Raw genomic sequence first — 12,320 nt, 5'->3', positions numbered from 1 at the left:
TTACGTTGCGGGCATTCACGATAGGTATGTCCAATCGTCCCACAACAAAAGGAACGTTTCTCCTTGTAGTACTTCTTGCGCTCTTCAAGAGAGAGTTTATTGGATTCTCTATAAACTCTGTTGGATCCCCGCTTCTTTACATTTGCGTTCCCATTAGGCTTACCATTGGAAGGTACATTAATCTTTCCATCTTTGACAATAGTCTGGGGCCTGAAAATCTTATATGCTACTATAATGTGGTGGGCAGTGATTACATGCTCGAAGGAAAAGGTGAAATAGAGAGATGAAGAGGAGCAATGATGCTGCGGATGCGAAAGGGAAAGGGCCGAGGGGATGGGTGACAGGCACTAGTCGCGGGAGAGAGGGGGAAGGGGATATTCAAGATTCTAAAGAATCTTGCCACATTTATATTTTATTTAGAAAGACCCATATGTATAAAAACTATACTACCTAGAGCATGGCAATGATGTGTACATTGTAGCCTGTAAGAACTTGGAAGAAAATTTTCAAAATTCAAAGTTCAACAGTCAGAAAAAAATCAAGGTCCACTATATTTTAACCAGCTGAGATTCTAAAATCCCAGTTAAATTTTGAACTTGCTTTGAAGAGAACTAGAAAATTTTCACAAGTTATAGTGTACTTACTAGCGACAAAAGCTTCAAATTTTGACATAAAAACCCGACCTTATTTTCTTCGGTTAGGAAAATACAATACCACGGCAGGGGTCCTCTCTAATATCGTGCGGCCCAAGGCCCAAGGATGCCTACTTATAATGAGCACGTGGCTTATTCTTTCGTGGTTCACCTGTTCAGCCCTTGATAACATTCTGCCATTCACTTTAGGACTCCAGGTGGTCCCGTACCGTACCTTGGAGGTCTGTGAAACCTATCCTGATCCTTGTCCAAGGAGGGGTCAAAAGGCTCCTCATGAGCAGGACTACGCTTAATGACAAGAGCATGTTGGTGGCTTCCAAAGCCTCCGCCACACAATGGCCAACAAATGAGCAGGTCTCAGAGGTCCGAGACAAAGAGAACATGAGTATGAGAGAGCTATTGATGGTTGTCTTGATAGCGCTGAAGGGTGTCAAAGAGCATTGTGAGAAGCTCAAGAAGCATAACATACAACTTATAGCCCTTTAGGAGGGTTGTCTAGAGAGATGGCTGCAACGAATTTACTAAAATCATGTTTAAAGCTACTTGATGTGATGGTTGCATGCTTCACCTCGGGTGGTGTGCTTTTTTTCTTTCTTGTTGCAAAGAAGGATCCCTGACGTTCGTTAGATTTGAAGGAGCTTAACTACAACACTTTATGGTGGTTCTATTTCGATCAAATTCTTTCTTAGCTAGGTTTGACTCTTCATGTTACTTTTAGAAGAAGCAGGTTTGACTCTTCATGTTTACTTTTAGAAGAAGCTGTGATTGGATGAGTCAACTCCCTAGAGGCCAAGTCAGAAGCCGATGAAGAGGTGTGAAGATTGGCGACACCTTGACATTTGAATTGTGGAGGAGAAGCTTCTGAACAAGGCAGAAGTAGAAGTTGCACTCAGCCTCAAGCGCGAGCAACAAAAAGATTTTTGTAATCTTATGGGAGCTTATTTTCCATCTTCAAAGGGTAACGCAATTCATACATCCACCTATTTAAGAGGATTTTGGGTCTAAAGGAAGGAGGAAACTGGATCATAAAGCCCTAATCCTCGTGAGAGAACTTATTTTTATTGGATCATACTACTCCAATGGACCATTTAAAGAGTCTTTCATTTGACTTGGAGGATATTTAACTAGGAACATAGTCGATCTGGATGCTTTAACACCATTGGGGCCATTGGTTGGAGCCATGGCTTGGAGGCTTGCATGTTCACTTAGAGTGGAGCTGGAGGCGCTAGTGGGATGGGAGATCTACAAGAAAGACTCCAAGTACTACAAACATCCGCACTTGGGTCTATTTTACGGGTGGTTGAATGAAAAAATCTACCATCTCAGAGTCCATGGGCAGCTTCTCCTCCAGTAGGAGTATAAGCAAGTTCTCTCTTTAAGAGAGACTCCATTTTGTAGATATGAGGTGTGAAAAAATTAAGTGCATAGAGGTCTTTGCCCTCTTTTTGTATTGAACAGGCAATGTTAATGTGAAGCCTCTCAAATTTTTTGGTAATTGGTGCTTGTCTTTTTCTAGTAGATTTATGCCCAATGTTAATGTGAACCGTGCCAATTTTTTTCATAATTTGTGTATTTCTCTAGTAAGATTATGCATACAAATGTAAACCTGTTTTGATATCTTCCTTGGATATTGAGTGAGTTCGTAGGTGCACTAAGAAATTTTCTTTCTTGTTATCGGTTGGTCCATTTTGGAACTTGCAAGTCGGTCTGCTACCCTTAGCTGGACATAGTGTAGATGGAGAGGTTCTAGTACAAACGTACAAACGGTATGTCTTAATTCCGTCACTGTGTATGTTTTTGATTCAAGTATAGCTGATAGCATTACAAAAATCGTGCCAAGTCCAACGTTTGACTTTGCGTTGAAAGAGTTTTCTACTCAGGTTTCAGACCGTCACCTGCCCTCTGTGCATGTATGAAGGTTGAAAATGATGTGAGGGAGATACGTCTAGTTTGCAAGATCATCGCTGTGCAGGTTAAGAATGATGTAGGGGAGCCATGATAAGTGGGAAGGTAATGTGTGTAATTTCAGTAAGTTTACCTGGACGTGTGCACTCTGAAGAGCATTTATGATGGATGTGCATGTGTTTTCAATGTCTGACTTTACCTTGCAAAGGTTTCTTATGCGTTTCTGAGCTCCTGCCTGAAACCATTACTATATGTTTGCATGGTATTACCTCCGAGTATTTTGTGCTTTTAGGTTGCGATTGATTTTATCCGAACTTTGTTTGTAAGAGCAGGGGATGATGAGAGAGTGCCTTTCTTTTCTCACTACAACTTCCATGTATGGTGCTTAGCAAACTCTCGAACGCATGTCCTGGTGGAGTACCAAGTGGCAAACAAGATACACAGATGGGGTGAGGTACGTTACACATTGCCACACTCAGACCTTTTGGTATGTCAACATTGCTTTCCGTTTAAAAATTGGTGGGTTTTCAAAAAACAACAAAGTGAAGGTAACCGACCTATGGCCTCGAAGAAGTAGTTACAAGTATGAACTCAAGATTTTCAGATGCACCAACTAGGAGTACTCAACAGTCTATTCAAGGATTCCTGAGGTGTACATCATCCCCTAATGTACAAGAGGCCCCGGGTATTCTTGTATAAAAGGTGTGTGTCCTGTGTTGGATATAGATCCAACAAATTCCTTCCTCAAGGATGCACATTAGTTTTCTTTCCCACTACATTGAAGTGAAATATACAACAACAGTTAGTTTAAAGCACTTTTAAGGGCGGCTTGTTATGATAGAAAGTTGTCTGTAGCTGATGAACACTTCCCCTGCCAGTTTTTGTGGATGGAAAGGACATGGAATATTACATGGCATTGTCAACCGAACTTTTGAGATGTAGAGGACAATTGATAAACCTGAACTCATTTTGCTTCTTATAGGAAATCTATGTGTAGTTCGAAAATCCCATGTTAGTTTACAGATTTTTGATTATTTTTCATCTGATGAACACTTCCCCTGCCAGTTTCTGTGGATGGAAAGGACATGGAATGCTACATGGCATTCTCAACCAAACTTTTGAGATGTAGAGGACAATTGATAAACCTGAACTCAATTTGCTTCTTATAGGGGTTCAAAAATCCCATCTTAGTTCAGAGATTTTTGATTATTTTTCATCTTTCAAGACACTCCTCGCATTTTCACGGACGGTCACTTCCCACATCTGGCCATCGACACCGGTGATTCCCGCGGATGGTCATTGCGCATGCTCGGCTGAGGTACCTCGTTCTGAGGAGTGACATCTGGCATCGACCATTGGCCGTGACAATCTCCCAGATATTTTTCAGATTCTACTAGACGGACACTCTCAGACATATACACACATTCCAGGATCTCACAAATACGCACACACTCTTGTTCACATTCTGGATTGCGTTTTCACATCGCCCGTATTCCGGAGTGGGGACTTTGTTTATCAGCTGACGGATTCTATTTCCGGCCGACGTGGAGATTCGGTGATGACTTGATAGGTGGTGTGTTTTTCCGGCTGGACATCGCCGAGACGTAGTTGTCGGCATCGGCATTACAGGTGGAGTTCTCTTCACGGATTTTGGCAGAGATTTTGTTCTCCTAGACTCTTCCATCTTAGCATGCATTTCGTTTGATACACATTGATCTACTTGGGCTCTTCTCTGAGGGATTTCTAGAGACTCTTGGGAACCATTGTTTATGGTTTTGATGTATGATCTTTGTGGATTATGGGAGACGTTTGTTCTCTGATCTTGTGCATTTGCCTCGTTGGCATTTTGGACCTCGTTGGTTGACAGGTTTTCTGATAGGTTTCCACAGGTTCTTTTGGTATGTTTTGTGATTCCTGTTTATGGTCATTGGCGTCCAATTTGCATAAGGTTTTGGCACTTGATTGATGCCTTTTGTACATGCACTTCGGCGAGCACTTTTGAGTGCTAGTGAGCTCTTTTGAGAGTGTTCTTTCCGCGTTGCCAGGTTTTTCGGATTGCAATATTTTCAGCGCTTTTTAATGCGCAGACACTACGTTTCTGTACTTCGAGTGTGGATTGCCATTATATACACTTTTTAATGCCATTTTGGCATTGCTCATTGGCATAAAGCACCGCTTATGGTTTATGGTCATTTAGTCCTCTTTCGGAGACTTTAGTAGTCGAGCTCTTTCTCCCACTGACAAGTTTTGTCAGTTGATAGTGGTCGAGTTCACTCCCACTTTGGCATTCTTACATGCGGTTTATGGTTGAGATTTTGAGGTGAGATTTCACTCATTTTGGAGGGGAACTCTATCTGATTTTTCCTAGTTTTCTCGCCATAGTTTTGGCTTCATTGCCATACCTTTTGTGGATGCATTTGCAATCATTACTTTGAGACAGAGATTCTATCTTCTTGTGGTCGAGGTTTACTCCCACATTGACACATTTGTGGTTCCAACGACCTTTCTTAGAATAAGTGCTTTTCTCTTCCGACGTGATGTATCCTCCTAAAATTCCTTGTTCTACCTTTTCATCTGGAGTGAGCTTAGGCTTAGCAATTGTGTTAGCCTTACCCTTAGGTTCATTTGCAGAGTTCTTTTCTGAGAGACTATTGGAAGATTGGTTAGAAGAGTTACCATTCTTACTGTTCTGAGGGTTCTGAGAAGTCTTGTTGAAGTCTTGTTTTCCTTAGGCTTTCCCTTGTTGTGCTTCATCTCCTGTGCGAGAGAAATCGCTACCGCCTTGTTGAGATCGATTGGGTGAAGGACTTCGACATCAAACCTGATATAGTCATCCAACCCGAAAATGAAAGTCTCCTTGCGCTCATCATTCGATTTGCGTAATTGGGTGCCGAGCTGTAAAACACGATTAGAGTAAAACATAACCGGCATACCATTTTGCTTGAGACTGCGCCAATCATCTTTCAACTGTGCGAGGTACTGTGGGGGCATAAACCGTGCCTTGAGCTTGTCTTGGAAGTCAGCCCAATTGAAAGAAAGGGACACGCCATCCTCGGCTTCCTCTAGATGCGCGGTCAACTGTGTCTCTTGCCATGCGTGGTACCAATTAATGGCATCACCGGCAAGGTACATAGCTATCGTCAAAACCTTGCTATTTCTTGTCTTCTTAGTTGTCACAAAATAAGCATTAAATTGATGCAACCAAGAATGAATAATCGTAGCATCCATCTTACCATCATACTTACTAAACTGGATCTTCTCTGTGAAAGGATTGTTGGAGTCGGAATCTCGGCTTGCGCCACTTGATGAACTACCAACATCTTTGGCTGACTCGGACTTCCAGGTGAGAACCTGTTGGATCAACTCTTGCATGCGTAGTTCTCTCTGTGGCTCACGCTCTGTCTGTCTTTCTTCGGCTGCCAAGCATGCTTGCTTACGCTCACGCTCCAAGGTTTCTTGTTTGTGTTGGCGTTCATGCTCCACGGCTTCCTGTCGTTCTACTTTTCTTTCTAGTTGTGCCATCGCAAAGCGATTCGCTTCTTGTTGTTGTGTCATCATGTCCATCATCGTCTTGACCAAAGCCTCCATAGGATTTGGTGCAAACCTTGGCGTAGATGGGGAAGGGGGAGGGTCAGAAAAATCTCCTGGTGTGAAAAATTCTTCGTCACCTTCTTGATACTCATCACCTTCATACAAAGTATCCATTCCGCTTCGGGTGATGACCATACATTGAAGTCTTGGGTTCTTAAGTTCATGAGGAACTTGGGTTCTTGTGGGTCTTGGTTCTTGAGTTCTTGAGGTTTTTCTTTAGCTTGCAATCTGTGTTAGAGAAGGATCTTCTCTTCACCTGAGTTTTGCTCTTTTACGCGGGCGCACCCCTTGGCGGCCTTGCGCTGACACCAAGCTTGCTTTTTCCCACCTCATGTCGATTGGCCGGCCGCTAGGTGCACAATCCGCTCTCAATGAGTGAAAAGAGGCACAAAGGGAGAGTGGACAAGCCCTTCTTCCTTGGATTTCCTGTCATTCTTCAAAAAAACGATTAGAAATCGACACGCCCAAGAGAACTTAGGTTACGTGCGACCTCAACAAGCAAAAAAAATTATGCGGTTCTTTCTTTCACACTACAAGAGGCTCTTCACATTAGCGACGCTCACACAGCGACGCTCAAAAAAAAAAATCTCGGCGTCGCTATGAGCGTCGCTATAAGCGTCGCTATGAGCGTCGCAAATTTACAAAGAAATTTGCGACGCTTATAGCGACGCTCATAGCGACGCTCATAGCGACGCTCACTGGGGTAAAAAAAATAACCGAGCGCGCCCAAAAACTCAGATCTCAGATCTGAGTTTTTCGGCGCCCTCAAGCAAAGAGCAGGTAACGCTCTCCCTCACTCTCTCTCTCTCTCTCTCTCTCTCTCTTTTTCTTTTACACACACACACACACACACACACACACACGAGGAGAGGAAGGAGAGCCAGGTATGCTCCTTCTCTCTCCTCATTCTCATGTTCCCTTCCCCTCTTTCTCTCTCCATCGCGCTCTCTCTCACACACACACACATACACACACACATATAGTGTTTTTGAGAGAGAGAGAGAGAGAGAGAGAGAGAGTGCAAAAACGCACACATACATAAACAAAGAATGCACACACACATTGAGAGAGAAAAAGAGAGAGAGAGCATGCATAAACAAAAAACGCACGCATTGAGAGAGGAAAAGAGAGAGAGAACATGCATAAACAAAAAACGCACACATTGAGAGAGGAAAAGAGAAAGAAAACATGCATACGATCCAAAAAAACGCACACATTGAGAGAGAAAGAAAGAGAAACTAAGGGAGCGTCGTAGGAAACTAATTAAAATTAAAAGACCTAAAGATCTAGCCGACGAGGAGTTGAACTGAAGACCTATTATTCAAGAGAGAAATGGCATAATCAATCTATCATACTTGGCATGAGTGATAGAAAGGTTATACCATTTATCTCTTTTTATTGGCACACACATCCACACACGCGCACACACACAGGAAGAAGAGAGTTATAACGTCGTAGGAAACTATTTTAAAAGACGTTAAAGATTAGGTTATATGTAGACTTACATTAAATTAGATTTAAGTTTATTTTTAACTAGATTTACATTTATTTAAGCTAGATTTAGATTTATGTTATATTAGATTAGATGCGGGTCTCCATAGACTGCGATGCCTGCATGAAGCGGGTGAAGAAAGCCCTCAATGGAATATAGGGTATTGCTGCCTTCACTCATAGTGGGCTCCGTCGATCCAAAAGTACTGGTGAAATGTCTTCAGAAGATAGGGAAGAAGGTGGATCTTCAGGGCGGCAAGAGTCACTACATCCCCGACACAATGACCATCTAGCTAGACAACCTCTAGTCATTAGACTTACGTTAAATTAGATTTAGCTTTATTTTTAGTTAGATTTACGTTTATTTAGATTTACGCTTATTTACGTTAGATCGAGTCCACGCAAGAATTACTTACGGTTTAGGGTTTAGAGTTAGACGAACAGTGAAAAGATCTACTGTGAAAAGATGTTAAGATGAAGTGAAGTGCTACAGCTAGAGAAGAGGCAAAGGGATTTTGTCCACTACATGCAGTATCATGTAGACGTGGGTGTCTAGATTTCTTGTACCCACAAATATAGGTATTGACCAATAAAGACGAGATTATAACCCGGTGGTTCTGATCTCCGTGCACCTCTAGACCGAGGTGTGCGGGGATTGGACATGACTAGAGAATGTGAGGTAAAGAGAGAGAGAGAGAGAGAGAGAGAGAGAGAGAGAGAGAGAGAGAGATAAGATGAAGAATGCCAATAGAATATTAAATTTGTTGTCTAGGTTATAAGTTTTTTATCCTCATTATGAGTAGCGACGAGGATGTGGGACCGTCCAACCGAAACACCTATCTCTCACCGAGGGTCTTATGTCCTTGTAATCAATGCAAGCATGTTGTGCGACGGACAAGACGTGTTTCTTTGCAGCACGTTCGTGAATTTGGCGAGTTCGATCCATCTATTATAGATCGAGTTGTTGCCAATTATAACTCGTCGGACTCTGACGCTGGCCAACAAGCAGCAATCTTGCAACCCAATAGACGTATTCGCAGGCGCTTTGGTCAAGCAGCATATGTGAGGCCACAAGATGTAGCCTCTGACAGCTCGGGGGATGATCATGCAGAGCACATTCCCAACGAGGCAATGTTTGAGCCCGAGATTGATGAAATGATCGAGACGATCATGGATTCAGAAAGTCTTATCTATGATGATATGAAAAGTGAAGCCGATACATCATTGTATAATGGAGCACGTATGTCTAGATTGAAAGCACTCCTGGTTCTTCTCAACATGCAGGCAAAGTTTGGATGGAGTGACACTAGCGTCACAGCGCTTTTCAGGTGATCTATTACAATTAGTTTACTTTAATAGAACTCATGGTGTATAATGATCTGATAGATTTTTACACGACTGTATCATATTTTTATGTTGTGTAGATTGCTGAAAGAGCACATTCTACCAGCTGACAATGTGATGCCAGATTCCCGAGATGAAGCAAGAAAGATTTTGCGAAACTTGGGGATGGATTACAATTCTATCCACGCTTGTCCTAATGACTGCATTCTTTTCAGAGGGGAATACACAGACATGGAGAAGTGTCCGAAATGTGATTCCGAAAGATATCGAGTAGATCTCCACGGGACAAAAATTCCACAAAAGGTTTTGCGACATTTTCCTTTGCTTCCTCGCATCAAGCATTTCTTCGAATGTAAGTCCATGGCCGCCCTAGCATCATGGCATGAGGAGAATAAATCTTCGGATGGTGTGCTACGAATTCCTGCAGATTGCGCAGCCTGGAAACATATAGATGGAACATGGTCGGATTTTGCCAGGGAAGCTCGAAATTTGCGCTTAGGCCTGGCTATGGATGGCGTAAATCCATTTGGTCAAAGATCAACATCTTACAGTGTATGGCCCGTTGTCATCGTCAACTACAACATTCCCCCGTGGTTGACTACGAAGAAGGGGCACCTATGGCTAAGCTTGATTGTGCCAGGGCGATATAAAGTGGGGAATATGGATGTGTATCTTCGTCCACTATTGGAAGAGCTACAACAATTGTGGATTGGCATAGAGGTGGTGGATATGAGCCGACACACAGGACGACGGAATGCTTTGATCAGAGGTATTCTAATGTGGACCATGCATGACTATCCCGGGCTAACAGAATGCTCAGGTGATCTATTGACACTCCTCTCTCAGACACTGTAAATCTTGTTTTTCCCCATAGTTGATCTATTATCATGTGTATACATGCAGGGCTTCAAACAAGCGGATACAGAGCATGTGTCACATGTGGACCTAGACTGAATGCACGTAGGGCACCCTCACTGAAGAAGCAAATCTACGAAGGTCATCAAGCGTATCTTCCGGAGAATCATGTGTTACGCGACGGCTTTTTGGGAAGAGAGCTTTTTGTGCAATGGTTCAAGATAATCATGGAGGGTCGAAACGCTACTGTGCGTAGAGGAGAGTCTGGTTTTCTTGAGGTGGATTCTACTAAGAAATGGACTGACCTAAGAGACACTTTCGTACTACCCGAGCATTGTGAACAAGTAAGTATATAAATAGTTAACATCCCCCTTTTACAAGTTATGTGCTTGAAAGCTCTCATGTAAGTTATGTGGCTCTGGCAGGTAGTATTTCATCCTACAAAGTCTACATCAAACTGGTGGTACGTCATAGAGGTAGCCCCTCGTAGTGCAAGGACGTATGAAGGCTACCATGTGCCAATCACAACGACATCAATGGAGGAGATCAGAGAAGATGCTCAATCAGAAGCCGCTGCGATGGTGCCAGACGAGCATCAAGATGCTACTGCTCTATATGGGGTGCATGCAGAGGAGCTACAAAATGAAACAGAGGATATGTGTTTAAACGGAGAGCTCTATATAGATATAGGAAGTTATGCTGAGTTATGCGAGGATGAGAGAGAGATCTCTTAAAGCCACAAATATTGTATTTGAACAATTTTGCTCCGTGCTGTAAAAGCTCTAGCTCTTTTGATTGAAAATTCTGAGTTTTCGACTTGCCTCTTCTACCACTCGATTCATTGCGTCATTGTATTTATATGCGTCATTACGTCATTGTATTTAATGGTATTTGCGTCATTGTCTACTCTATTCATTCAATATTAAGTTTAAATATTCGTGTGTTTAATGCAGGTATGGATGATGAGGAGTTTCTTTCTTCTTTGTCACCGCAGCAGAGACAGTGGTACGTGGAGCGTCATCGCTCTGGCGCATCATCGCGCGTTCCTACACCATCCGCATCTCCCTCTCTTTCGGAGCATTCGGCGCGCTCCGAAGCTTCGGCGTCGACGAGACGAGCGTCACACTCTTCTAGACACCGGCGCTCTAGTGGTGGCGGTGGCGGTTGTTGTGGGGATTCCGCCACCGATGCCTCCACACCGCCTCGTGTTCGACGAGGCTCTTTACCCTCCCCTTCTTTGCCCGCCCCCACACCAGCCACAGCATCGCCGTCTACGCCAGGTTTTGCACGGCTGACTGTTCCTAGAAGCTACACACCTCTACCTACTCCGCTAGGAGCCACCCCACTCGACACTCCTCGCTTCGGGGCCCAGACGCCGGTGGAGACACCTGACGTCCGTACCCCCATCGACACGCCGCTAGAGACCCCTGCCGGGACACCCAGGTTCACGCGTCACCGGCCAGAGGGCTTGCCTTACTCCGTCGACATCAGCGGCGGCATCATCATGGATGATGACGGCAAGAAGGTGATCTCGCGCATGCGTGGTCTTTGCTCTCAGCTGTTTAGACACTATATACTAAACAAATGGAGTGAAGTACCAAGTGATTTAAAAAACAGAGTCATCAGCATACTTCATGATGAGTTTCCCGTTCCAACACGCGATCAGCGCTTCAATGAAGACCTGATGAAGATTCGAATGCGCGAATACTGCAAACACAAGCGTTCCGAAGTGCAAAAAGCAATCAAGAATGGGTGGAATAGGCCAGATTGGCTGGCCAAAGAAGATTGGAAGAATGCGAAGAAAGCAGCGCGCGAGAATCCCGACAAGTGGAAGCAACAAAAAGATGCAGCCAGAGCGCGAGTAGAGGCAGGGAGCTCGCACCACTTGGGGAGCGGTGGATGGGCATCATTTGAGGCCGATTTTGTAAGTCTTTTCACATTGCTCTTTATGCATGTTCGATAGTTTAGGGTTTATGAGTTTTTTAGTTCTAACATAATGAAATCTTTGTATGTTTTGACAGTGGTCGATGACAGGACGTGATCCCACACCGTACGAGCGCGAGTACGCAGGCAGGAAGGGCTTAAACGCCCTGATGGACATTCTCAGTTCTCGCAGCGGCATGGTTAGTATTACGGTTTACTCTTTTTTATTTTTTGTATTGTTTTATAAATGTCGTTATATGTTTATACTTACTGAAAACTGTCTTATTGTCTTTTTTTGCAGAATCCGACAGATACGCCGCTTGGACGCGATGAGACGTCTGATTAGACGACGTCAGTTTAGCCGTAGCTAGATAGCATTAGTTTAGGGTTTCTCATAGCTTATGTATCATGAGACGGATTTTATACGTCTTTTTGAACCATGTATATTATTACATTTGTCACCGCAATTCCTTTTGCCAATCAATTCTTTATGCCTATGATGTTGTACAATTGTCATTATTACATTTGCCAATCAATTCAGTTTGTCTATGATGTGTA

At 43.4% G+C, this 12,320-nt stretch overlaps 1 protein-coding gene across 1 annotated transcript; it reads left to right on the top strand.

The window, feature by feature from the left end:
• The first annotated feature begins 740 nt into the window (after positions 1-740).
• LOC147455277 (uncharacterized) lies at positions 741-11,802 on the top strand. Its single transcript, XM_086513681.1, has 3 exons — positions 741-2,663; positions 2,891-3,012; positions 10,793-11,802. The coding sequence occupies exon 3, from the start codon at positions 10,795-10,797 to the stop codon at positions 11,800-11,802; it is 1,008 nt and encodes a 335-aa protein (XP_086369807.1). The 5' UTR covers positions 741-2,663; positions 2,891-3,012; positions 10,793-10,794.
• The last annotated feature ends 518 nt before the right edge of the window (positions 11,803-12,320 follow it).

The sequence above is a fragment of the Adiantum capillus-veneris genome, chromosome 6, assembly GCF_014529385.1.
Source record: "Adiantum capillus-veneris isolate H3 chromosome 6, ASM1452938v2, whole genome shotgun sequence".
Lineage (NCBI taxonomy): Eukaryota > Viridiplantae > Streptophyta > Polypodiopsida > Polypodiales > Pteridaceae > Adiantum > Adiantum capillus-veneris.
This window is presented reverse-complemented; position numbering and strand designations above follow the sequence as displayed.

Excerpts from the sequence above, each read along its gene's own strand:
- LOC147455277 (XM_086513681.1), top strand. The coding sequence starts at position 10,795 with ATGGATGATGAGGAGTTTCTTTCTTCTTTGTCACCGCAGCAGAGACAG.